At 42.4% G+C, this 24,816-nt stretch overlaps 1 protein-coding gene across 1 annotated transcript in view; it reads left to right on the top strand.

Annotated features, from left to right (window-relative positions):
• Nucleotides 1-13,614, top strand: part of LOC139380347 (aspartate--tRNA ligase, cytoplasmic-like) — a 32,238-nt gene extending 18,624 nt beyond the window's left edge. Inside the window, exons 8-18 of the mRNA XM_071122961.1 lie at nucleotides 23-103; nucleotides 3,529-3,588; nucleotides 8,191-8,302; nucleotides 10,201-10,335; nucleotides 11,074-11,221; nucleotides 11,490-11,636; nucleotides 11,799-11,841; nucleotides 12,446-12,526; nucleotides 12,630-12,741; nucleotides 12,905-12,976; nucleotides 13,145-13,614. Of these exons, the coding sequence (XP_070979062.1) occupies nucleotides 23-103; nucleotides 3,529-3,588; nucleotides 8,191-8,302; nucleotides 10,201-10,335; nucleotides 11,074-11,221; nucleotides 11,490-11,636; nucleotides 11,799-11,841; nucleotides 12,446-12,526; nucleotides 12,630-12,741; nucleotides 12,905-12,976; nucleotides 13,145-13,236 (1,083 nt within the window). The 3' untranslated portion in view covers nucleotides 13,237-13,614. The remainder of the gene's footprint in view (nucleotides 1-22; nucleotides 104-3,528; nucleotides 3,589-8,190; nucleotides 8,303-10,200; nucleotides 10,336-11,073; nucleotides 11,222-11,489; nucleotides 11,637-11,798; nucleotides 11,842-12,445; nucleotides 12,527-12,629; nucleotides 12,742-12,904; nucleotides 12,977-13,144) is intronic.
• Nucleotides 13,615-24,816: the final 11,202 nt, after the last annotated feature.

Genomic DNA, 24,816 nt, shown 5'->3' with positions numbered 1-24,816 from the left:
CCCCCCCCCCCCCCTGTCTCAGATTTTTGTGATCAGCCAGGCCGAGCCTCGTCTGCCCCTGCAGCTGGAGGATTGTGTGAGGCCGGATGGAGAGGGAGATGAGGTGAGGATGAGGGCCAGGGCTCCTGGGCCTCCCGCAGGCAGCCCTTTGTAGCTGATCAAATGTCAAACTCATTGCATTCAGAGATGAATAATGCTGTTCCAGTTCAAACACAGACACTGGATGAAAAATGCATGACTTGGTCCCCACACTCAATGCCTGTGGCTGTTGTTTTGGAGTTGTGTTGGTCCTATACTGCCATGTTCTCGGTCGGTGTCTGTCTCAAGGGTCGCCTCTCTCTAGTGTGGTTCAGTTCAGAGACAGCTGAAGGGTGTCAGTGTTTATGCCATAAGCGAAACCCAGTTGCAGATGCGGCCCAGGTGTTGTCTGTCCGTCACTAAGTTACAGCACCTGCCGTTGGGGAGGAGACTCTGGGCTGGGCCTGTCTGTTCTGTCTGTCCGTTACAGCACCTGCCGTTGGGGAGGGCTGACTCTGTGTCTCCCTGTCTGAGCAGGATGTGTGAATTGTGTTCAAAGGCTGTTTTAACCCCACATGAGTTCCAGGAAGCCTGACAACCTTGGGCATCGTGTTCTAATATTTAGGAGCTTCTTGTGCTCTTTTAATCTTTTATATGATTGGAATTGGTCGTATTCAAACAGTTCATTGGTGATTGCATTGTCTGTGTATCTGTTGGGGCGGTATGTAAATTGTAGTGGATCTAAGGGGTTGGGTAAGATCTAGGTAATATCGTCCCTAAATAGCCTCTCAAAGTACTTCATGATTACAGAAGTGGGTGCTACGGCAAAAGTAATTTAGTTCAGTTACCTACTCTTTTCTAGGGTACAGGGACCATGTTGGACATCTTAAAGCCAGTGGGGATAACAGACTGGGACAGTGAGAGATTGAATATGTCCGTAAACACTCCAGCCAGCTGGTCTACGCATGCTCTGAGGACGCGGCATGGGATGCCGTCTGGGCTGGCAGCCTTGCAAGGGTTAAATGTCTTATTCACGTCGGCCACGTAGATTGGGAGCACACAGTCCTCAAGAGTGGCAGGGGCCCACGTCGGTGGCTTTGTTGTTTTCCTTGAAATGGGTGAAGGTGTTTAGTAGGGTTGGGCGCTATCCAGATTTTCATATCCTCACACCGTCCTCCTCACATACCGGGATTTACAGTATTACCGGCTTAGTACATAAGGGGTCGTCAAAAACGCAACAGCCCATTGGGTGTCTATTTCCAGAATGCTAACAAAATTAGCACATGTAATAGCGAATTTCCATGGAGGCTCATAGCTTAATATGATAACGAGCTCAAACTAAAATAAACGAAATGCTAAGACAGGCAATCCAGCTTATAAAGTTACACATATGTAGGTAGGGTCTAGCGAGTTTGGTCATATACAAGTGAATGTGAACGAGAGACATTGTGCTAATGAACAAAGTCTTGACACATGCTTGTCTGAAGGAAGAACAGTACAGTGTACACTCTTTGTCTGTGTGGAGTATGGAGTCGTTAGGGCAACGGGCCTGCCGGCTCTGCTCGGAGAAGAGGGGGGAGGAGCAGACAGGCCGAGAACAGAGAGGAGAAAAAAACTCAAGGAAATCAAGCAGTGGCAGCTGTACAGATAACTCGTCCAATGGGCTTATACTTCTCAAACACGGCAGAAAGTGAACACTATATAATGCCCCGTCACCTTATTTATTCAGCCACTTGCTTCAACTTAGAGATCGTGTTAACGCAAAATTCTGTGTTTTTTTCCGCACAGGAAAAACAAAATATAAAACGCAGATCTAAAATGCTTCTGGTAATTTCTGCTCGGCATCAGACTCATTTTGGCCTTCAGTTGCACTTCTCCACTCAGATGAGAATTTACAAACGGACATTCGATCAGCAGACAGCGCTCTGACTGATGTGTAGCTACTTTTCTCTGTATATTGTGTGTGTATCCAGTGTATCCAACCTACTTTTTTCTGGTAAAATGAAAGATTAACTTTAAGCAAAACAATGGAAATGTATTGACAGTGACTAAGGAGCAGAGTAGGGTACTGGGCAGAGGCCGTCATGATATTTCTATATGATAAACATTAGAAATATGATGGCCATGCATGTGGCTGCCAGCCAAATACTGTGGCTTACGGTAACAAACACCACAAACACGCCGATCCTCAACACGGGAGCCCCACAAGGGTGTGTGCTCAGCCCCCTCCTATACTCCCTGTTCACCCATGACTGCGTGGCCACACACGTCTCCAGCCTCAATCATCAAGCTTGCTGACTACACAACAGTGGTTGGGGTGATTACCAACAACGATGAGACAGCCTACAGGGAGGAGGTGAGTGCCTTGGTGGAGTGGTGCCAAGAAAATAATCTCTCCCTTCACGTCAACAAAACGAAGGAGCTGATCGTGGACTACAGGAGTCAGCAGAGAGTGCACGTCCCATCCACATCGACTCGGACGCAGTAGAGAGGGTCACAAGCTTCAAGTTCCTCGTTGTTCACGTCACTGTGGACCTGAAATGGTCCCTTCACACAAGTGTGGTGAAGGCGCAACACCGCCTCTTCAACCTCAGGAGGCTGAACAAATTCGACTTGTTTCCTAAAAACCCTCACCAACTCCTACAAATGCACCATTGAGAGCATCCTGTCGGGCTGCATAACTGCCCGGTACAGCAATTGCACCGTCTGCAACCGCAGGGCTCTCCAGAGGGTGGTGTCTGCCCAGCGCACCATCATACGGCACACTGCCTGCCCTCCAGGACAACTTCTGCACCCGGTCTCACAGGAAGGTCAAGAAGATCATCAAGGACCTCAGCCACCCGAGTCATGGCCTGTTTACCCCACTACCATCTAGAAGGCGGCAACAGTACAGGTGCTTCAAAGCTGGGACCTAGAGACTGATTAACAGCTTCCATCCCCAGGCCATCAGACTTTTAAACAGCCACCACACGACGACCTCTGCCCAGTACCCTACTCTGCTCCTTAGTCACTGTCAATAGCCGGCTACCACCGGGTACTCTATCCTGCACCTTAGAGACTGCTGCTCCATGACCATAGTCTTTGAACACTGGTCACTTTAATAATGTTTACATACTATTTGTAGATTTACTGCTGCACTACATTTTATTATAATATTTTATTTATTTATTGTGTGCTATCCTGTTGTATTTTTAAACCTTATAGACCTGCTTTGTTTAAAAACAGACAGACATATAGATATACACTGAGTGTACAAAACATTAAGAACACCTTTTCTTTCTAAGATGTAGACTGTACAGGTGAATCCAGGGTGCGCAACTCAGTATTAGGAAGGTGTTCCTAATGTTTGGTACACTCAGTGTACTGTAGGACACACAGAACATTTTATACATTTTGAATATCACACTGTAGGCACAGTTTTCACACTTAGCTTGTTCCGATGTTCTTCAGATGTGTTAAGTACTTCAGTGTTTTGTAACGTGGTGAAATGATGGTTGTGTGTCTCCTCAGGACGGAAGAGCGACGGTCAACCAGGACACCAGACTGGACAACCGAGTCATTGATCTCAGAGTAAGTTCTACACCACATATGTCAGAGTCAAGGCCCGCGGGCCACATCCGGCCCGCAAGAAGGTTTTTTACGGCCCCTGGGATGATCTTGATTTATTATTAGAACCGGCCCGCAGCAAGCCGGCAGCCCGCAGATCTTTTACACGCACCAATACTACATTTCCCACAATGCAAAGGTGACGCACCGAGCAGTAGGCTGCTTCATTTCAATATTTATTGGCACAGCAGTCGTCAGCATCACAGTAAAATTAACTTTCAGATACCCATCAAAAATGGCAAAACGGAAGGTGGATACTGAGAACCGGGGGTTTCAAACAAGGTGGGAGTCGGAGTATATGTTCACGAAGGTAGCTGGAAAACCTGTGTGTCTTCTGTGTGGAGAAAGTGTGGCGGTACTGAAAGAGTATAATCTGAGACGACATTATGAAACGAAACACGCGGACAAAAACAAGAATATGGACATGGAACAAAGGCTACAAAAGGCAGAGGAATTAAAACGAGGCCTCAAATCTCGACAGGCTCTGTTCAAAAAAGCCAAATCACAAGGCCAGGCTGCTGTCAAGGCCAGTTTTATTTTGGCAGAAGAGATCGCTAAATCAGCCCGGCCATTTACGGAGGGGGATTTCATCAAAAACTGCATGATTAAAGTTTGTGACGAAGTTTGCCCAGAAAAAAGGCAACTCTTTTTAAATGTGAGTCTGAGCAGAAACACCATTGCCGAGAGAGTAGACCAGTTGTCCATCAATCTAAAAGAGCAGCTTGTGAAAAAGGGAAAAGATTTTATTGCATATTCCTTGGCTGTGGATGAGAGCACCGACATTTCTGACATTGCCCAGTTGTCAATTTTCATCCGCGGAGTGGACTCCAACCTAAGCGTGACAGAGGAGTTTTTGGCTTTACGTCCTATGCATGGCACAACTACGGGGCATGATTTGTATGAAGAGGTGTCAAGATGTGTAAATGAGATGGAGCTGCCTTGGGAAAAACTCGTGGGTTTGACAACCGACGGAGCACCTGCGATGTGTGGACACAGGAGCGGACTGGTGGCGAAGATACGGGAAAAGATGCAAGAGGAAAACGCGACAGGTGAGCTGACAGCTTATCATTGTATCATACACCAGGAAGCGTTGTGCGGTAAAGCCTTGAAAATGGAGCATGTAATGAGCATCATCACGCGCACAGTTAACTTTATCAGAGCCAAAGGTTTGAATCACCGCCAGTTCAAGGCATTTCTGACGGAGTTAGAAACGGAGCATGGTGATTTGCCTTATCACACAGAGGTGCGATGGCTAAGCCAGGGAAAGGTGCTTCAAAGATGTTTCGAGCTTCGTGAGGAGATTTGTCTGTTCTTGGACAGCAAAGGGAAAGACACAACACAACTCCGAGACGAAATGTTTCTGTGTGAAATGGCTTTTCTGTGTGACTTTACGAGTCATCTGAATGCAATAAACTTGCAGCTGCAGGGTCGGGATCGTGTCATCTCTGATATGTACAGTACAGTGAAGGCATTTAAAACCAAACTGACTCTGTGGGAGACGCAGATGCGGAAAGAAAATTTGAGCCACTTTCCCAGCTGCCAGACCATGAAAGAGAAGCTCTCTACCAGTGCGTTCCCGAGCACACAGTTGGCTGATAAAATAGGTATGCTTGCCGCTGACTTTCGACGCCGATTTGCTGACTTTGAAGCACAAAAAAGCAGGTTGGAACTGCTCGGTAACCCATTTGCTGTTGACGTGGAAAGCTCACCACCAAACCTCCAAATGGAGTTGATTGACCTCCAATGCAATGATGCACTGAGGGCAAAATATGCGGCAGTGGGTGCTGCGGAGTTCGCCCGTTTCCTCCCCGGCACAATGCCCCAGCTGCGCATCCAGGCTGCTCAAACGTTGTCTATGTTTGGCAGCACATACCTGTGTGAACAACTGTTTTCTTTGATGAACCTGAACAAAACATCACACAGAAGTCGACTTACTGCTGAACACCTCCACTCAATTCTGAGGATTTCTTCAGCTCAGAGCCTTACCCCGAACATTGATGAACTTGTGGAAAAGATGGGACACCACCAAGTATCACCCTCAACCTCAAACAAGTGAACATTACTGTGCAATCACATATTTAGAGTTTTTACTCAGTTCAAGTTTAAAAGTTAAAATTTAATATTTGTTTTCACTGCATGTTACTTCTCCTTAAACAAAGTGTTGTTTTTGATTAATAGATTTTTGCACTTTATTTTTTTGTATTTCAATCCAATTATATTTTAAAAATATTTCAGTTGAGTGGATGATAGAAAATTGCTATTATTGTTTTTTCTTTGAAGTAAATTTAGCCCACTTTTGCTAAAATAGAAAATATAGTCTACTGATGGTGCCTTGAATACCGGTTTCTTTCATTTAATGTTCATGTTATGGGGATATTTATATAAAGGAAATTTGTCTTTTGTGTCTGTTGAAAATTAAAGATTACTGACAGAGCCATAAGAAAATATTGCTTTATTTATCTGATCATATTGTAATATATTTGTTAGGTTTTCAGTAGGTTCAATTAGGTTCACTAGACTATATGCGTCATTTAAAAATTTTTCAATGAACATTCGAACAGTCCGGCCCTCGTCTTGTAGCTGATTTTTTTATTTGGCCCTCCGTCCATTTGACTTTGACACCCCTGTTCTACACTATCACTCATAAGCCTTCTTCGATGACAAATGAATTACACAAAAAAAGAAATATAATGAGTTTTATTGGGTTTTGAAGACATTACATTTGTATCAACAGATATTGTAATGATGAGATGCCATTTGTGACAGAATCACGGCATTATGTCCCTTTTCGCAGGAAGGCACTGAGTTAGCCTGCTTGTAGAGTGCAGTATAGAACTGCAGGGATTCGGGAAGGAGAGGGTTGCTAGAGGTCTCATTGTTGTGCCCTGTTCTGAGGCGCCCACACTGATGTGGCAGCAGCAGGAAAACAGCTTTAGCGCTCGCCTCAGACTGGCTTTGTCACAACACCTGCTTCTACACAATGTCTCTTTGAGCTCATGGACTTGGGCCTGTTATCACAACTACACTTAAATGAACAGTCAACCCATAAAGCGGTTTTCACACAGACCCCAAACCCGGCTCAACAATCAAAGGTCAAAAGTAATGAAACGACTCCTAACACACCAGGCTCGGTTTTCCAAGTTGTTGTGAAAATGGAAGGATTAGTTCCCAGAATTTTCTTTGGAACTCCCTTTGAGAAATAGATATACTAGCTAGACATTTTTGCTGAAAATAAATTGCTGCACTCTAATGAAAGACAATAGCAGTAAGTCACAATCTGAGTGGTGGTGGTGGCATGTGACCAAAACCACAAGCCATGGCCCGTTAGACACTTGTTTTGAGAGCTTGAATGTCAACGAGAGTGACGCACTGAGCTATTTTGCTCTCACTCTCTTTTATACCCTCCACCCTGGTGTGAGGATGTCGAAAGAGAAGTGATCTATGATGACACCACAGCCCGCCCATCTGCTCACAGTAGAGGTGTTTTACACAGGAAATCCTTGAGTTATGTAAATACTTTTGATATGTCAGTTCCTACTCAGGCTATCATAGCAGTTGGTTGGCTCACCGGGTATGGTATTTGTCTCGTGTTTTTTTCTAGGGTTCTTCAGAAGTGTTTTTATTCATCAGAGCAGTAGTTATTTTCTGACCTCTGTCAACTATACATATAATCCATGACCTGGGGGGGGGGGGGGGGGTTTCATGGACTAAAATATCAGTTGACCATTTCTAACAGGGCCCTGAACTAAAGTCTGACTGGCCCAGAGTCATTGTCTGACAATAGGATAGTCACACAGAAAACTCCCGTTCAGGACTTTGGGAAAGTCTAGAAGATAGAAATGTGAGCCTTTTTTCAATCAGGAGGTCCATCAAATTGCCTGACCCTGGCTTGCATGATGCATGAAGCCAGATAGAACTGGTTGAATAAATCCTTACTAATAACACCAGTCATATTAAGAAATGAGTCAACTTAGAACTAAGAAAGAACACACCTATTCACAATGCTGTTTGTAGCCCAACAGTCATAGGGTTGGGGGGGGGGGGGGTTTAACGGTTCCTCTGCTCTTTCCCAGATGTTCTGTGTAATACCCAGCTCATTGACGTGCCTCATCACGAGTTGTTTTGATGATTGATTTTCAATGCAACTAAGTTTACCTCAGTATACAACCAGATTGCTCAAAGCTGATTTTTAAATGTGACTATATGTTTGTATGTGAATAGAGAATTTCAGATGAACTTGTTTGCCAATGTTAGGTTTTAAAAAGAGAACAAAGCTTTATATCTCATGTTTATTTTCTAAAGGCTTACATTAGTGTGAAATGCACCCTACTCTAACTTGAATCAACGGCAAAAAGTACAATTGAAAAAGTAAAATAAAAAGGTCAAATTGAGTGTTCCATTTGGAAATAGGCCAAGCCTTACTATTTCCACTCACTTTAATGAAATTAAAGGTGTCGAGACTGTATGAGGCAAGATGTGACTCAAAGCAGTGTTATTGACTCATCTTTGGCATTGTGTAATACCTCTGTTGACTCTTGTTGTTTCTGCTTGTTGCTCCTCTGGTAGACAACAACCAGCCAGGCCATCTTCCGCCTGCAGTCGGGAGTTTGCCAGCTCTTTAGAGACACCCTGACCAACAAGGGCTTTGTGGAGATCCAGACCCCCAAAATCATATCAGGTACCACCAACGTGCCCCTGTGTCTCAGACTGGACATGATTTGTCAATTAAAAGTTTAAAGGCGAACAATATTGGCCTTTAGATTCCTACTTGACTTGTATTAAGTACAGGTAGTAGGAAGACAAGGTACTTTTCCACAATTTTGTCTGCAAATTGCAAACTGTCTCAAGGATACATGCTCTTTCATGTTCAAATGGGTTTGGGTAATGGAAGGTGGGGAGTAGAGTGTGAGCAGTGTAGAAATTCAAGCTCAAACGGCCATTCATTCCTCTATTGCTGATAGGGTCTCTAGTTCACATACCCTTGAGATAATTCACAGTAGGATTACTGTCTACCAGTTACCTTGTGGAGCAGTGCCGGCTCGACTTTGTCTGGTCATTCGTGCTCTTATTGATGAGCTAAACTGCACTTCACAAGTGTGAGCACATAATGAGTGAGCGTGTGTCATATTTTGTAGCTATAGAAATAAGCTTTAAACCAACGTAAGACATAACAGTGTTGTTTTACTGCTGTACATTCCACCACATCACAACATGTACTACCTCGTGTAGTGTACTGAGCTGTGGTGTAACAAGTGTTCCTTTCACTTCCTCAACTGTAGGAGCCAATGAAATAAGCCCAGCCTGGCATTGACACATTTAAAATTGCCGCCTTTTTAGGTGCAAGCAGCTGTGTATCAACAGTGTTTACTACTCAAAGAAAAAACATATTTTCCTCTGCCAACACCCATCACACGTACACTGTACAAAATGTACTCTGTGACCACCCTTCTGTAAAGGACAATACCTTTGTCAAATATGGCTCATACGTAAGTTAGAGACATGCTCCAGAAATGTGGCGCCTACAATTATTTTTTTTATTTTTTTGGATGTGTCAATGTTAGTGCTTTTTGAGGTTCATTCGGTTACAGTTAGATTCTACAAAAAATAACCACGGGTTTCGGTTTTTATCTTCTTCTTCTTTTTTACATTAAATACAAGTTTTAAAAAATCTAAAATGAAGGGTAGTGCCCATTACTGCTTATTACTTATTAACCATAATTTATTCACATTTATTTTATTTGATGACTTTATTATTTAATTCCTAGTCATCATTTCATCTCTATAGAGCTGCTACCTATGCTGTCTGACAAAATCACAATTTTAGAAGTTCTTAAAAGTAAGCAAGGCGTACTTTTATGACTGCTGAATACCAACTATCAATCACTTATATCAGGTATTTTCGGGTAGCGAAGCAACTGCTTTCTGTCCCTCTCGATTGCAAGTTTTCTCCCCCGTCTCCGTGTCTTCTTACACTGTTCTTATTATAGCTCAATACAGACCGTACAAGTAGGCAAACGCGCAATGGATTATGGTCATTGTTGTTACCACGTTTTCTGCCCTAAACTATGTAGAATATTGGCCTGTTGGAAACTACAACTCCCTACTACATATCACAGTTTAGGCTTGATCTGATTTATCTCTACAGAAACTGCACATTGAGCTCACAGAAAGAAAAAAAACATAATGGAATTCAAATAATTGAACCGAAGTCGGTAAATGAGTTTAAAAAACAAAAAAATATAAACATTTTAGAGAGTGAGAGAGCAATGAAGTGGGGCACATATCTGCTGTAATACGCATTTTCCGGGGACCACTTTTGGACATGACCGCTACTTTTAGAACTACTAGCTAAAAGTACTGTAGAATCTCTTTTTAATGGTTAATAATTGGAATCAAAATCGAATCAAATTGTATTTGTCACATGCTTCGTAAACAGCAGATGTAGATTAACAGTGAAATGCTTACATTGTTAGGAAATTGAATTGTCACAAAGGTTAGTTAAAAAATATTATTTTGGGTCATGTGTTGCTTCTCTTCTTGGATAGTTTGACTCAAAGGTATCTTTCTCCTCTCTAGCTGCCAGTGAGGGTGGCGCGAACGTCTTCACTGTGTCCTACTTCAAAACCAGCGCCTACCTGGCCCAGTCTCCCCAGCTCTACAAGCAGATGTGTATCTGTGCTGACTTTGACAAGGTGTTCTGTGTGGGACCAGGTGAGTCAATATCTAAACCTGTGGTCTAGCTGTAATGCTTCCCGCCAGGCACATATACTTTACCCCCCCGGAGACAAGGGTTCAATCCTCGCGTCCCCCCTTACTTCTGTGTTCCTGCTGGACCCGTCTCTCCCCTTTTGTTTCAAGCCATCTGAATAAAGTGTCAAATATAAAAATATATATATTGAAAAGACAACATCTCTAAGCCCTTCACCTAACCCCTTTTCACTCCCCAATGAACACTATCCAATAATGGGAATGAATAAAACTGTTGTGTTGAATACATCAGTCGCTAGTTATGTAGTCAACAAACAAACACTATTCAGGAAAAGTGACCTACACAATATTAAACCTGGGCGGATTACCACATATACACAGATTATTTCATGCATATGTAGATGGTGTTGTGATAGCGCACATGTTGAGCCATAGGAAACATTTATCTCACTGGCTTGTGCTTGGTTGCATAATGTCCCCAGTCTCTTCTCTGTGAGGTAGCTCAACAGGGACATCACCTGGCCAGATCCACACATAACCAGGGGAGTAATGACTTCTCCCCCCACTGCAGTCTCGTATGTCTGGTCAATGTGCCCTGGTCGAAATAGTGCACTATAAAGGGAGTAGGGTGCCATTTGAGACGCTACCTCCGATGTCTAGTATACCTCTGGGGTGATGGATCTAATCCTCTTAGTGAAATACAATGGCGCTGATACTAACTGAAGATGTTCTCCGTTCCAGTGTTCAGAGCAGAAGACTCCAACACCCATCGTCATCTGACAGAGTTTGTAGGTCTGGATATTGAGTTGGCGTTCAACTACCACTACCACGAAGTGATCGAGTCCATCACCGACACCATGGTGCAGATCTTCAAAGGGCTCCGAGACAAGTAAGACGTTGATGCACTTCTAACCCATATTTGCAAGCAAAGTGAATGAGTACGGTTGAATCTTTAGAGGGCCCATTACAGGGCTATAACTGGAACACATGGATGACGCCCTATAGAAAGTACACCGCCGAAAGGGCACGGCGTCTGCGCTGAGGTAGCAGGTGTCCGTTGAATGACTCGGCGATGTGTATGTTTGGCTCGCCTGTTTGTTTATGTGTGTGTATGTTTGGCTCGCCTGTTTGTTTATGTGTGTGTGTGTGTCGTCCAGGTGCCAGACTGAGATCCAGACGGTAGGGAAGCAGTACCCCAGCGAGCCCTTCAAGTTCCTGGAGCCCACTCTGAGGCTGGAGTATACAGAGGGCGTGGCCATGCTCCGGGAGGCCGGGGTGGACATGGGAGACGAGGAGGACCTTAGGTCCGTGGCGGGTCAAGAGTTTGCAGCAGTGTTACGTTTGCACATGTTGTTGATAACACCTTCAAGTAAAGTTCAAATAAGGACGGCTTTAAGTCGGGAACTGATGTTTTTCTTGTTTATCTTTTAATTGATCTAAAGTAAATTGCTTAACGTTTTTCACAGCACTCCAAATGAGAAGTTGCTCGGTCGTCTGGTGAAAGAAAAGGTATGTTATCATGCCATTGACTTCTCGGGGTGACAACAAATGTAGTTATATTACTCTCTGTATCTACAGGTAACTGCCCAAATATTGGAAACACTTGAGTAAACAAGGGATACAAAGTATATTGAAAGCAAGTGCTTCCACACAGGTGTGGTTTCGGAGTTAATCATGTATAAAAATGCTGTTAGGCCATTATTTTGGCTACCATGGCTATGCCCCCATAGGATAACAAATCACAGGGCACGAGTGGTCACTTAATGGTTTGATGAGCATGAAAATGATGTAAAGCATATGCCCTGGCTGTCTCAGTCACCAGATCTCAACACAATTGAACACTTATGGGAGATTCTGGAGCGGCGCCTGAGATAGCATTTCCCACCACCAGCAAAACACCAAATTATGGAAATTATTTTGTAAGAATGGCGTTACATCCCTTCAATTGAGTTCCAGACACTTGTAGAATCTATGCCGGCTCGTGGTTTCCCTATGCCCTATTAAGACACGAAAGTTGGTGTTTCCTTTATTTTTGGCAGTTACCTGTAGGTACACATGCAGGTCATATCTAGCTGTAAAGCGGACTAACTCATCTCTGTTTCTTTTCTGTTAGTATGACACTGACTTCTATGTGCTGGACAAGTACCCCCTGGCTGTGAGGCCCTTCTACACCATGCCTGACCCCAATGACAAAGTATGCGCGTCACTAAACGCACACACACACATGCACTACACATGCTCATGACACCATTGTGGCATTCACTGAACTTGTTATACGACTGATGGTTCCTTCTCAGAAATACTCCAACTCCTACGACATGTTCATGAGAGGAGAGGAGATCCTCTCTGGCGCTCAGAGGATCCACGATGCCCAGCTGCTCACTGAGAGGGCCATTCACCACAACATTGGTAATTAGACAACTCTGCCTTGTTATTCAAGGCGGGCAATATTTGTCACTCAATAAATCATGCTTCCTTCCCTCCTCTCAAGCGATTGCTAGAGAATAAGCATATTTTTACTATGTTACAAATACACTGGTGGCTGGTGCTGATATGTAAAATGTTGATGCAGATCTGGAGAAGATCAAGTCCTACATCGACTCTTTCCGTTACGGAGCTCCCCCACACGGAGGTGGTGGCATTGGTAAGACATTAAATACTTATTCTAAACCCTCTCAATATGAAATCCAATGTAAATATATGCTAAATATTCTCATGGTAAATATAGTCATTATGAAAAACATTGTAAAGGTACTCTAAATATACTCATCGTTAGTGTACTGTGACGGTGATGGTGAGTTCTCTCCCTCAGGGCTGGAAAGAGTCTGCATGCTCTACCTGGGTCTTCACAATGTCCGCCAGGTCTCCATGTTCCCCCGTGACCCCAAACGCTTGACCCCCTGAACGGCCATCGCCACTGGAGACAGATGCAGGACATGGGGAATCTATATCCATCTCCAATACACCAGACAGAGTTGAGAAATTAGTGCCACGACACTGAAGTGCTACTGCGATTAACAAATAGAGAATCAAGCCAGGGTACTACGGTCAACAGAATTCAGTAATAGAAAATGACACATGAAGAAATAGATTGATAATATAAGGGAGGAGTCTTAATACACAATACAGAAGTGGAATATGATTAAGGGATGTGTTGGCTTAGGCTCACCTATGGATTACTTAACTTGTGTTGTATCTCTTAACACTTTTCTATGGGGTTGATCAACTTTGATACCAGTCTTTGTCACACTACAGAGGTATGACTAATAAATAATCATGGTCTGCTGACATTTGTTGTAATTGTTTGATGTTTTTGAAGTAAAAAGTATTAAGAACTTCAAAAGCACATTTCACTTTCTTTACGTTCTTTTATGGGAGAAACAACCCCTATCGTATTCAACACATTCTTTGCTGTAGACAATGTGCTAAGGTGCTTGCTTTTCTCCACTGATTCATTCGGGCGTTTTTATCACTACAAGCCTGATTACTTGAGAAACAATGTAGAAGTCTTTTGATTACCTGTGGGGACGGCTGATGTCATGTTTGAAACATATTTCAGGGTTCATTATACTTTTTATAATTGGTGGACATGATAAAGCTCTTTTTGTCAGGAAAAGCACCATGGTGAAATGGCACCTGAAAGGAATAGTGTCTGAAATCAACTCAAGGGAAGAACTCATCAGTAGGCTCATAATTGGAAAAGTCCCTATACTGATAAGCTGTATATGAGAACATGCTTTTTTTCATTACATCCCCCCCTCTATTCCATCCTAAATCAGTTAGGTTGGTGATTGGGTTGTAATTAAGTCCCCATGGAATAATTGCTTTTTCACAGACCGAACTGCAGAACTACAGGGACCTTCTGATATGTACTTGTCTCGATTAAGGAGGGGTTCTGATAATCAGAAATATATATCTCAAGGAAAGTTCATCCCTTTCTACAGTGTATCACATTTAATTTCTAAGAGAAGCGATGTTAGAATATACTGTCATTTGTAATATAGTATCAATGGATGCATTCAAGCACACAGTTTGAGCTATTTTAACATTTAATGTATTGACAATTCATATTTAATTATGTTTTAAATGTGTACTGTTTCAGGAGAAAAGGCAACGTAAGGACAAAGTTTTTGAAAAAAATACTTAGGTCAAGTCATATGTCATTCAGACAAGCCTGTTGCATTCATAACATCCATTCTGGGAATAATAAATATACTGTGGTATATATTTCACCTTAATTGAAATTGCGCAGCACTCTCATAAGGTTACCATGTTAACGGCGTCAAAAGACAAACATTTTTTGTTTTGTTTAGGAGCAGCGACAGATTGGGCGAATAAATACAATAGAAGGATGATCCACACCAGGTCAAACGTCATCCTCCTGCCTTTGTTCTGTGGAAGCGCCAACTAGTTGCAAGAGGAAAATAAAGATCTGGACGATGTCAACATAAAGTGATAGTGCTCCAAAAAACACCTCTGGGATGACGGAAAGCTCACGTTTTCCGATGAGTAGCTAGGTGCTAAAAATGTCAAAATAGAAATGGTTAATTCCATACAATTCCCTCTGAAATACTGAGTGTTTTCAATGAACTCACCAGTGTGTAAACGACAGCTCCGATTGCAGCGTATAGCATGTGAAGCCGTGGGACCTGCGAGTGGAAGAAAACACAGGAGCTTCTGTACTGTATGTATAGGCCTACATTTATCAGATACACGACATGACCAGAAGTATGTGTATTCGGGCGGCACACAATTGGCCAGCGTCGTCCGTGTTTGGCCGGTGTAGGCCGTCATTGTAAATAAGAACTTGTTCTTAACTGACTTGCCTACCGGTAGTTAAATAAAAATGAAAACATCTCATTACAAAATCATGGGCATTAATATGGAGTTTGTCCCCCTTTTGCTGCTTAACAGCCTCCACTCTTCTGGGAAGGATTTTCACTAGATGTTGAGACATTGAGGCAGGGACTTAATTCCATTAAGCTACAAGAGCATTAGTGAGGTTGGGAACTGATGTTGGGTGATAGGCCTGGCTCGCAGTCGGCGTTCCAATTCATACCGAAGATGTTCGATGGGGTTGGGGTCAGGGCTCTGTGCAGGCCAGTCAAGTTCTTACACACCGATCTCAACAAACCATTTCTGTATGGACTTCAATTTGTGCACAGGGGCATTGTCATGCTAAAATAGGAAAAGGCCTTCGCCAAACTGTTGCCACAAAGTTGGAAGCACAGAATGGTCTAGAATGTCATAGTATGCATTAAGATTTCCCGTCACTGGAACTAAGGGGCCTAGCCCGAACCACGAAAATCAGTTGGCACCATGCATTTGGGCAGGTAGCGTTCTCCTGGCATCCACCAAACCCAGATTTGTTAGTCGGACTGCCAGATGGTGAAGCGTGATAAATCACTCCAGGGAATGCATTTCCACTGTTCCTTAGTCCAATGGCGGTGAGCTTTACACCACTCCATCCGACGCTTAGCATTGCACATAGTGGTCTTAGGCTTGTGTGCTACTGCTCGGCCATGGAAACCCATTTCATGGAGCTCCCGACAAACAGTTATTGTGGTGACGTTGCTTCCAGAGGCCATTTGGAACTTGGTAGTGAGTTTTGCAACCGAGGACATATGATGTTTACGCGCTTCAGCACTTGGCAGTCCTTTTCTTTGACCTTGTGTGGCCTACCACTTTACGGCTGAGCCGTTGTTGCTCCTAGACGTTTCCACTTCACATTAACAGCCCTTACAGTTGACCGGGGAAGCTCTAGCAGGGAAGAAATTTATTGAACTTACCTGTTGGAAAGGTGGCATCCTATGACGGTGCCACATTGGAAATCACTGAGCTCTTCAGTATGGCCATTCTACTGTCAATGTTTGTCTATGGAGATTGCATGGATGTGTGCTCAATTTTATACACCTGTCAGCAATGGGTGTGGCCGAAGTAGCCAAATCCACTCATTTTAAGGGGTGTCCACCTACTTTTGTATATATAGTGTACTTACAAATAGAGATACGCCCTACTATTGAAGTGCATTTGATGTGAAAAAGATGCAAGCATATTATTATTTTTTTTTTTCAATAGTTCAACATTTGACTACACCGAGGCACTTACATACGTGAAGGATAGTACTATGGCGATGATTATCCCAGTAACTAAGACTACGATGGCAAGAATACCTAAAAGTCCCCCCCACAAGATGTAAAATCCACCTGCCGTTAAGCATAGACATACAGTGCCTTGCGAAAGTATTCGGCCCCCTTGAACTTTGCGACTTTTTGCCACATTTCAGGCTTCAAACATAAAGATATAAAACTGTATTTTTTTGTGAAGAATCAACAACAAGTGGGACACAATCATGAAGTGGAACGACATTTATTGGATATTTCAAACTTTTTTAACAAATCAAAAACTGAAAAATTGAAAAATTTTCCCATTCCTCCTTGCAAAACAGCTCGAGCTCAGTGAGGTTGGATGGAGAGCATTTGTGAACAGCAGTTTTCAGTTCTTTCCACAGATTCTCGATTGGATTCAGGTCTGGACTTTGACTTGGCCATTCTAACACCTGGATATGTTTATTTTTGAACCATTCCATTGTAGATTTTGCTTTATATTTTGGATCATTGTCTTGTTGGAAGACAAATCTCCGTCCCAGTCTCAGGTCTTTTGCAGACTCCATCAGGTTTTCTTCCAGAATGGTCCTGTATTTGGCTCCATCCATCTTCCCATCAATTTTAACCATCTTCCCTGTCCCTGCTGAAGAAAAGCAGGCCCAAACCATGATGCTGCCACCACCATGTTTGACAGTGGGGATGGTGTGTTCAGGGTGATGAGCTGTGTTGCTTTTACGCCAAACATAACGTTTTGCATTGTTGCCAAAAAGTTCAATTTTGGTTTAATCTGACCAGAGCACCTTCTTCCACATGTTTGGTGTGTCTCCCAGGTGGCTTGTGGCAAACTTTAAACAACACTTTTTATGGATATCTTTAAGAAATGGCTTTCTTGCCACTCTTCCATAAAGGCCAGATTTGTGCAATATACAACTGATTGTTGTCCTATGGACAGAGTCTCCCACCTCAGCTGTAGATCTCTGCAGTTCATCCAGAGTGATCATGGGCCTCTTGGCTGCATCTCTGATCAGTCTTCTCCTTGTATGAGCTGAAAGTTTAGAGGGACGGCCAGGTCTTGGTAGATTTGCAGTGGTCTGATACTCCTTCCATTTCAATATTATCGCTTGCACAGTGCTCCTTGGGATGTTTAAAGCTTGGGAAATCTTTTTGTATCCAAATCCGGCTTTAAACTTCTTCACAACAGTATCTCGGACCTGCCTGGTGTGTTCCTTGTTCTTCATGATGCTCTCTGCACTTTTAACGGACCTCTGAGACTATCACAGTGCAGGTGCATTTATACGGAGACTTGATTACACACAGGTGGATTGTATTTATCATCATTAGTCATTTAGGTCAACATTGGATCATTCAGAGATCCTCACTGAACTTCTGGAGAGAGTTTGCTGCACTGAAAGTAAAGGGGCTGAATAATTTTGCACGCCCAATTTTTCAGTTTTTGATTTGTTAAAAAAGTTTGAAATATCCAATAAATGTCGTTCCACTTCATGATTGTGTCCCACTTGTTGTTGATTCTTCACAAAAAAGTTTTATATCTTTATGTTTGAAGCCTGGAATGTGGCAAAAGGTCGCAAAGTTCAAGGGGGCGAATCCTTTCGCAAGGCACTGTATACCTGATAAAAATATAAGATAATGATCATAGCAAGTATAAGTAGAAATTAGTATAATGTGTAAAAGGTATAAGGTCTCATACTTTTCGGATGAATGCATCTCGAATAGAAGTGCTTTCCCATGCAGTAGAATATGCAAATTCATCATATTCCACTGCATTAGAAATAAGTGAGTTAAGATATGAAGTCAGTAATGACCAAGTATTTCTTTGTACTACATAGCTCCAGAACCTGGGTTGGAGGTGGGCATTCCTAGAGGAATGGAATAGGGCCTCCTGGATGGAGGGTAGCCCAGATGGTACCCTGCTTGTCCTGGGTATTGAGCTGAGGACTGAGCTGGGTATGGTCCATCGGATGGTGGTGGTTGGGGTGCAGGTAACCCGTATCCTGGTCGGGCTGTGGGTAGTTCCCATGCCTGGGGCCATGTAGTACACCTTCATACGCTATAGGGAAATCCGACTTTGACATTATGATACGATATGGGCACCTTTATAAGACAGAGGGGTAAGAGGAAAACACTACGACAATGACATCACATAAGAATTACAAATGACAGGTGGGGCATTTGGGGTTTAAAATACACAGTCGCAGTAACTTCTTATCAAATAGGTTATGGGATTCCTGCATAGTTGACATGACATGTTTGATAACATATTTTCCACAAATACCCGGCAGATCACAGAGTTCAAGTAACAGACATCTCAACATCAACTGTTCAGAGGAGACTATGTGAATCAGGCCTTCGTGGTCAAATTGCTGCAAAGAAACAACTACACCAATAAGAAGAAGAGACTTGCTTGGGCCAAGAAATACACATGCAGAGATCATCCGTTCACCCACACCGCGTCTCACAAAAACACGGCTGTTGGAACCAAAAATCTCCAATTTGGACTCCAGACCAAATGACAAATTTCCCCAGGTCTAATGTCCATTGCTCGTGTTTCTTGGCCCAAGCAAGTCTCTTCTTCTTAGTGGTGTCCTTTAGTCGTGGTTTCTTTGCAGCAATTTGGCTTGATTCACACAGTCTCCTCTGAACAGTTGATGTTGAGATGTGTCTGTTATTTGAACTCTTGTGAAGAATCTATTTGGCCTGGTAACTCTAATGAACTTACCCAAAGTTCTTGAAACTTTCCGTATTGACTGACCTTCATGTCTTAAAGTAATGATGGACTGTCATTTCCCTTTGCTTATTTGATAATTTCTTGCCCTAATATGGACTTGGTCTTTTACCAAATAGGGCTATCTTCTGCCAAAGCATGACCTTCATCCACATACCATTTTTTTGTTCCATCAACGTCCCACCAAACATATACAGAACATAAGATATTAATGTTGTATACACGTTTCATGGGAACGTTGCAAGAACATTCCTGACCTGTGTCCAGTTTGAGGGATAGGAGAATATTCCATCAACATCCCACCAAACATACACAGAACATGACTGCCATTTTCTCAGAATATAAGATAATAATGTTCTAGATACGTTTCATGAGAACGTTGCAAGAACATTCCTGTGTGTCAGTTCATCAGGAACGTTCCAGGCGGTCCCAAAGAAATAGAATGCTCTTGCAACGTTCCCATGAAACGTGTCTAGAACATTAATATGAGGCCTGAGTCCAGGACATCCCTAGCGGAGACCCAGCACCTGGGTAAGGTCTGTTTCACATTAAGGGAATGGTCTGTTAGAAACATTCCTTGTACATCACTGGAACATTCCTATGAAAATGTTAGGTACTGACATAAGGAGACTCTTAAGGGAACTATCAGGTCTCAGGTAAGACCCAAGTGCAGACTGTGTTCAAGTAACAATGTTTATCGCAACAACAGGGGCAGGCAAATGACAGGTCAAGGCAGAAAGGGGTCGATAATCCAGAGTAGTGGGGCCAAGGTACAGGACGGCAGGCAGGCCCAGTGGCAGGCAGAGGTCGGTAATCCAGAGTAGGGGCACAGGGCGGCAGGCAGGCTCAGAGTCAGGACAAGCAAGGGTCAAAACCAAGAGGACGAGAAAAAGAGAGACTGGGAAAAAGCAGCTAATACAAAACGCTGGTTGACTTGAACAAACAAGACGAACTGGCAACAGACAAATAGAAAACACAGGTATAAGTACCCAGTGGATAATGGGGAAGATGGGCGACACCTGGAGAAGGGTGGAGACAAGCACAAGGACAGTTGAAACAGATCAGGGCGTGACAGGAACGTTCTCTAATGTTGTGGGAACATTTGTTGTTAGCTAGGTAGCTACATCTGTCATTGTATTTTTGCCAGAAAATAGTGTATGAAAACAACTTACTAAGACAAGCTATTCAATTGTAGGTATACATTGTACACAAGAACTTAACTTGTTTATATATACTACAAGAAACAGATGAGAAAGTCTAGCGATTGTTTCCCCACAGGACATTCCAGAGCACAGCCCATGGAAGTAAAACCTAAATGTGATTTTAACAACAGGTTATTCATGTTAAGTCAATTAATGTTAGCTACTGTAAAGATTAGTATATTACTTACACGTCACATTTTTTGTCTACAGGCAGTGGCGACTAGTCGTTCAGGGCAGGTGGGGCAGATATATTTTTTTGTTTGGCATGTTATTTTAGCATTAATACGTGTCACATATGAGTTTGCAAACAATGTACAAAAAAAATCATTGAGTTAATAAAGCTGCAAACAAACATGGTCTCTTTTTTGATATCTTGTCTAATGCCGCTCCAAAATGCAGATGTTTCCGCCTAGCTCAGCGCATTCTGTGGGGGTGGGGCAGCCAGCGGAAAATACAGAGCATAGGGGTTGATAATGTTCTCTAGTTGCGATGTGATTGGCTCAGTGTTCTGTCACTCATGGGGACACTACGTCAATGCAGAATCCACGGGAAGAGCTCGAAAATTCAAGCCCCTTGGGTGCTGCCATAGAGTTACATTAGAAGTGCCCATCCAAGAAGGCTCAAGGTCATTGGTCACAGATAAAATGGCACCAAATCACACTATATCTACCGTAGTTTTGATTGGACATATCATGTCAACATCATACTTTCAAAATCTTAGCTAGCCAGCTAGACAAGCAGTCATCATCATGAATCAAGTCGACAATCGACTGGCAAATCCTTTTCAATACTTGTCATATGAAGAGAAATTATAGATAAAATGTATCAGTGCTCATTGGCCATAGGACATAAACATTACACAACAAGTTGGAAATCGCACATTCAATAATGAGTGGTTTGGAAGCAATCAGTGGCTAACTGCAAGCGTTGCAAAGCAATCACTAGCCTGCTATTCAGTGGAGTGGGTGTGTGGGCCAAGTCTGGGTTTAACGTTCTCCTTTCCAAGCTTAAAAGGATAAACATTCACATGCAAAACAATGTGCCAGAAAATATAGAATACATTGGCCATTCTGTCAATCCAGCATGACTTCTGCCCTGTTCAAAACAACTGGAAACTCGGAACTGGGAAATCTCAGACCTCAGTTAGTTCAAGACAACTGGGAACTGACTGGGAAAATATGTTTTGAACGGTCATCCAACTCGGAATTCCAACTCGGGAACTCTAGCCTCTTCATAGACCTCCGACCTGAAGATCACTGACGTCATGATTCAACCTTGTTTTTCCCCCGAGTTCCCAGTTGTCTTAAAAGCACCATAAATCCAGAGAATCCCAGACTTTGATGATACATTTTTTATGACAAAATTTGTCCACAAAAAGGACAACACAACAAGCACAACAAGGTGAGTCCAAAAATGTATTGTATGAATAAATTATTAAATCAATTATGTAATATGCCTGGGAGATATGCATACTGTAGCTACGAAAATAATAATAGGTGTATGTTGTGTAGTAAGCTGTTAGTAGCCCATGTGTCTCACCTTAATAATTTGTTCTATTGCCCCCTTATAACTTAGTCTACTGTTCTGACATGGTGGTGCACATGTAGCCTATAGCCTGTTTTAGAGAAATGTCATCATTGAATATTGTAAGAACTTTCATTGTCTGCTTATATGCCCTCTTTATTTATCATACGGTTCTGACTTGCTGTACAAGGAGAATACTGTAAGAATGGCCCATGTTCTGAATTTGGTCACTGTACATTTCAAAAGTGCTGAATAAATAGTTTTATTGACCAAGTCTTATGCCATAGTTTGTAAATCTCAATTGTCAGTAGAAACCACATTTGTTTAAGCAAGTCAGCCATATCCGCAGTTTTTTTTTTAAAGGCAGGAAATGAGGCTGAATGAACTGTTTTGCTGCCAGACAAGACTCAGCTGAAAAGGAAGTTCTACTGTTGGGACAGCTTTATGCAGGCCTTAACAGTTTGTGGGCACCGTTTGTCACCGTTATAGTGCAATTAATGCATTGTTTAGTGTTGTTTTTAGGAATGTGATGCGAGGCGACCATCTCTGTTGGCGCCGGAAGATCTCTTGAAATTGAGCTCAGGTACATCCTGTTTCCATTGATCAACCTTGAGATGTTTCTACAACTTCATTGGAGTTCACCTATGGAAAATTCAATTGAAAATTCTACAGCAGCCAATTCTTTTGACATGGCTTAGTTTTTGCTCTAACATGCACTGTCAACTGTGGGACATTACATAGACAGGTGTGTGCCTTTCCAACTCATGTCCAATCAATTGAATTTACCACAGGTGGACTCCAATCAAGTTGTAGAAACATCTCAAGGATGATCAATGGAAAAAGGATGCACCTGAGCTCAATTTCCCTTTTGTTGTTATGGGTGTGAAGATTGATGAGGGAAAAAAATATTTAATACATTTTAAAATAAGGCTGTAATGTAACAAAATGTGGAAAAAGTCAAGGGGTTTGAATTCTTTCCAAATGCACTGTAAGAGTGTGAATTAGACATTTGTCGAAATGTAACGAGTACTTTTGGGTGTCAGGGAATATACAGTGCCTTGCGAAAGTATTCGGCCCCCTTGAACTTTGCGACCTTTTGCCACATTTCAGGCTTCAAACATAAAGATATAAAACTGTATTTTTTTGTGAAGAATCAACAACAAGTGGGACACAATCATGAAGTGGAACGACATTTATTGGATATTTCAAACTTTTTTAACAAATCAAAAACTGAAAAATTGGGCGTGCAAAATTATTCAGCCCCTTTACTTTCAGTGCAGCAAACTCTCTCCAGAAGTTCAGTGAGGATCTCTGAATGATCCAATGTTGACCTAAATGACTAATGATGATAAATACAATCCACCTGTGTGTAATCAAGTCTCCGTATAAATGCACCTGCACTGTGATAGTCTCAGAGGTCCGTTAAAAGCGCAGAGAGCATCATGAAGAACAAGGAACACACCAGGCAGGTCCGAGATACTGTTGTGAAGAAGTTTAAAGCCGGATTTGGATACAAAAAGATTTCCCAAGCTTTAAACATCCCAAGGAGCACTGTGCAAGCGATAATATTGAAATGGAAGGAGTATCAGACCACTGCAAATCTACCAAGACCTGGCCGTCCCTCTAAACTTTCAGTTCATACAAGGAGAAGACTGATCAGAGATGCAGCCAAGAGGCCCATGATCACTCTGGATGAACTGCAGAGATCTACAGCTGAGGTGGGAGACTCTGTCCATAGGACAACAATCAGTCGTATATTGCACAAATCTGGCCTTTATGGAAGAGTGGCAAGAAGAAAGCCATTTCTTAAAGATATCCATAAAACGTGTCATTTAAAGTTTGCCACCAGCCACCTGGGAGACACACCAAACATGTGGAAGAAGGTGCTCTGGTCAGATGAAACCAAAATTGAACTTTTTGGCAACAATGCAAAACGTTATGTTTGGCGTAAAAGCAACACAGCTCATCACCCTGAACACACCATCCCCACTGTCAAACATGGTGGTGGCAGCATCATGGTTTGGGCCTGCTTTTCTTCAGCAGGGACAGGGAAGATGGTTAAAATTGATGGGAAGATGGATGGAGCCAAATACAGGACCATTCTGGAAGAAAACCTGATGGAGTCTGCAAAAGACCTGAGACTGGGACGGAGATTTGTCTTCCAACAAGACAATGATCCAAAACATAAAGCAAAATCTACAATGAAATGGTTCAAAAATAAACATATCCAGGTGTTAGAATGGCCAAGTCAAAGTCCAGACCTGAATCCAACAAATGCTCTCCATCCAACCTCACTGAGCTCAAGCTGTTTTGCAAGGAGGAATGGGAAACAATATCAGTCTCTCGATGTGCAAAACTGATAGAGACATACCCCAAGCGACTTACAGCTGTAATCGCAGCAAAAGGTGGCGCTACAAAGTATTAACTTAAGGGGGCTGAATAATTTTGCACGCCCAATTTTTCAGTTTTTGATTTGTTAAAAAAGTTTGAAATATCCAATAAATGTCGTTCCACTTCATGATTGTGTCCCACTTGTTGTTGATTCTTCACAAAAAATACAGTTTTATATCTTTATGTTTGAAGCCTGAAATGTGGCAAAAGGTCGCAAAGTTCAAGGGGGCCGAATACTTTCGCAAGGCACTGTATATGGAGTCAAAAGTACATTATGTTCTTTAGGAATGTAGGGAAATAAAAGTAAAGGTTGTCAAAAATATAAATAGTAAAGTACAGATAACCTAATAAACTACTTAAGCTGTAGTTTCAAGTGTTTTTACTTAAGTACTTTACACCACTGATATACAGTAGTTCATGTGGCCTAAATCTGAATAAATTGATTCATATTTACTGATTCACATGGTAAATACAAACCAATGATACTGAGAAACTGTGATATCACAGTGAATAATTG

Source organism: Oncorhynchus clarkii, chromosome 22 (assembly GCF_045791955.1).
Source record: "Oncorhynchus clarkii lewisi isolate Uvic-CL-2024 chromosome 22, UVic_Ocla_1.0, whole genome shotgun sequence".
Taxonomy (NCBI): domain Eukaryota; kingdom Metazoa; phylum Chordata; class Actinopteri; order Salmoniformes; family Salmonidae; genus Oncorhynchus; species Oncorhynchus clarkii.
The sequence above is the reverse complement of the archived record's forward strand: the minus strand, read 5'-3'. Positions and strand labels throughout refer to the sequence as shown.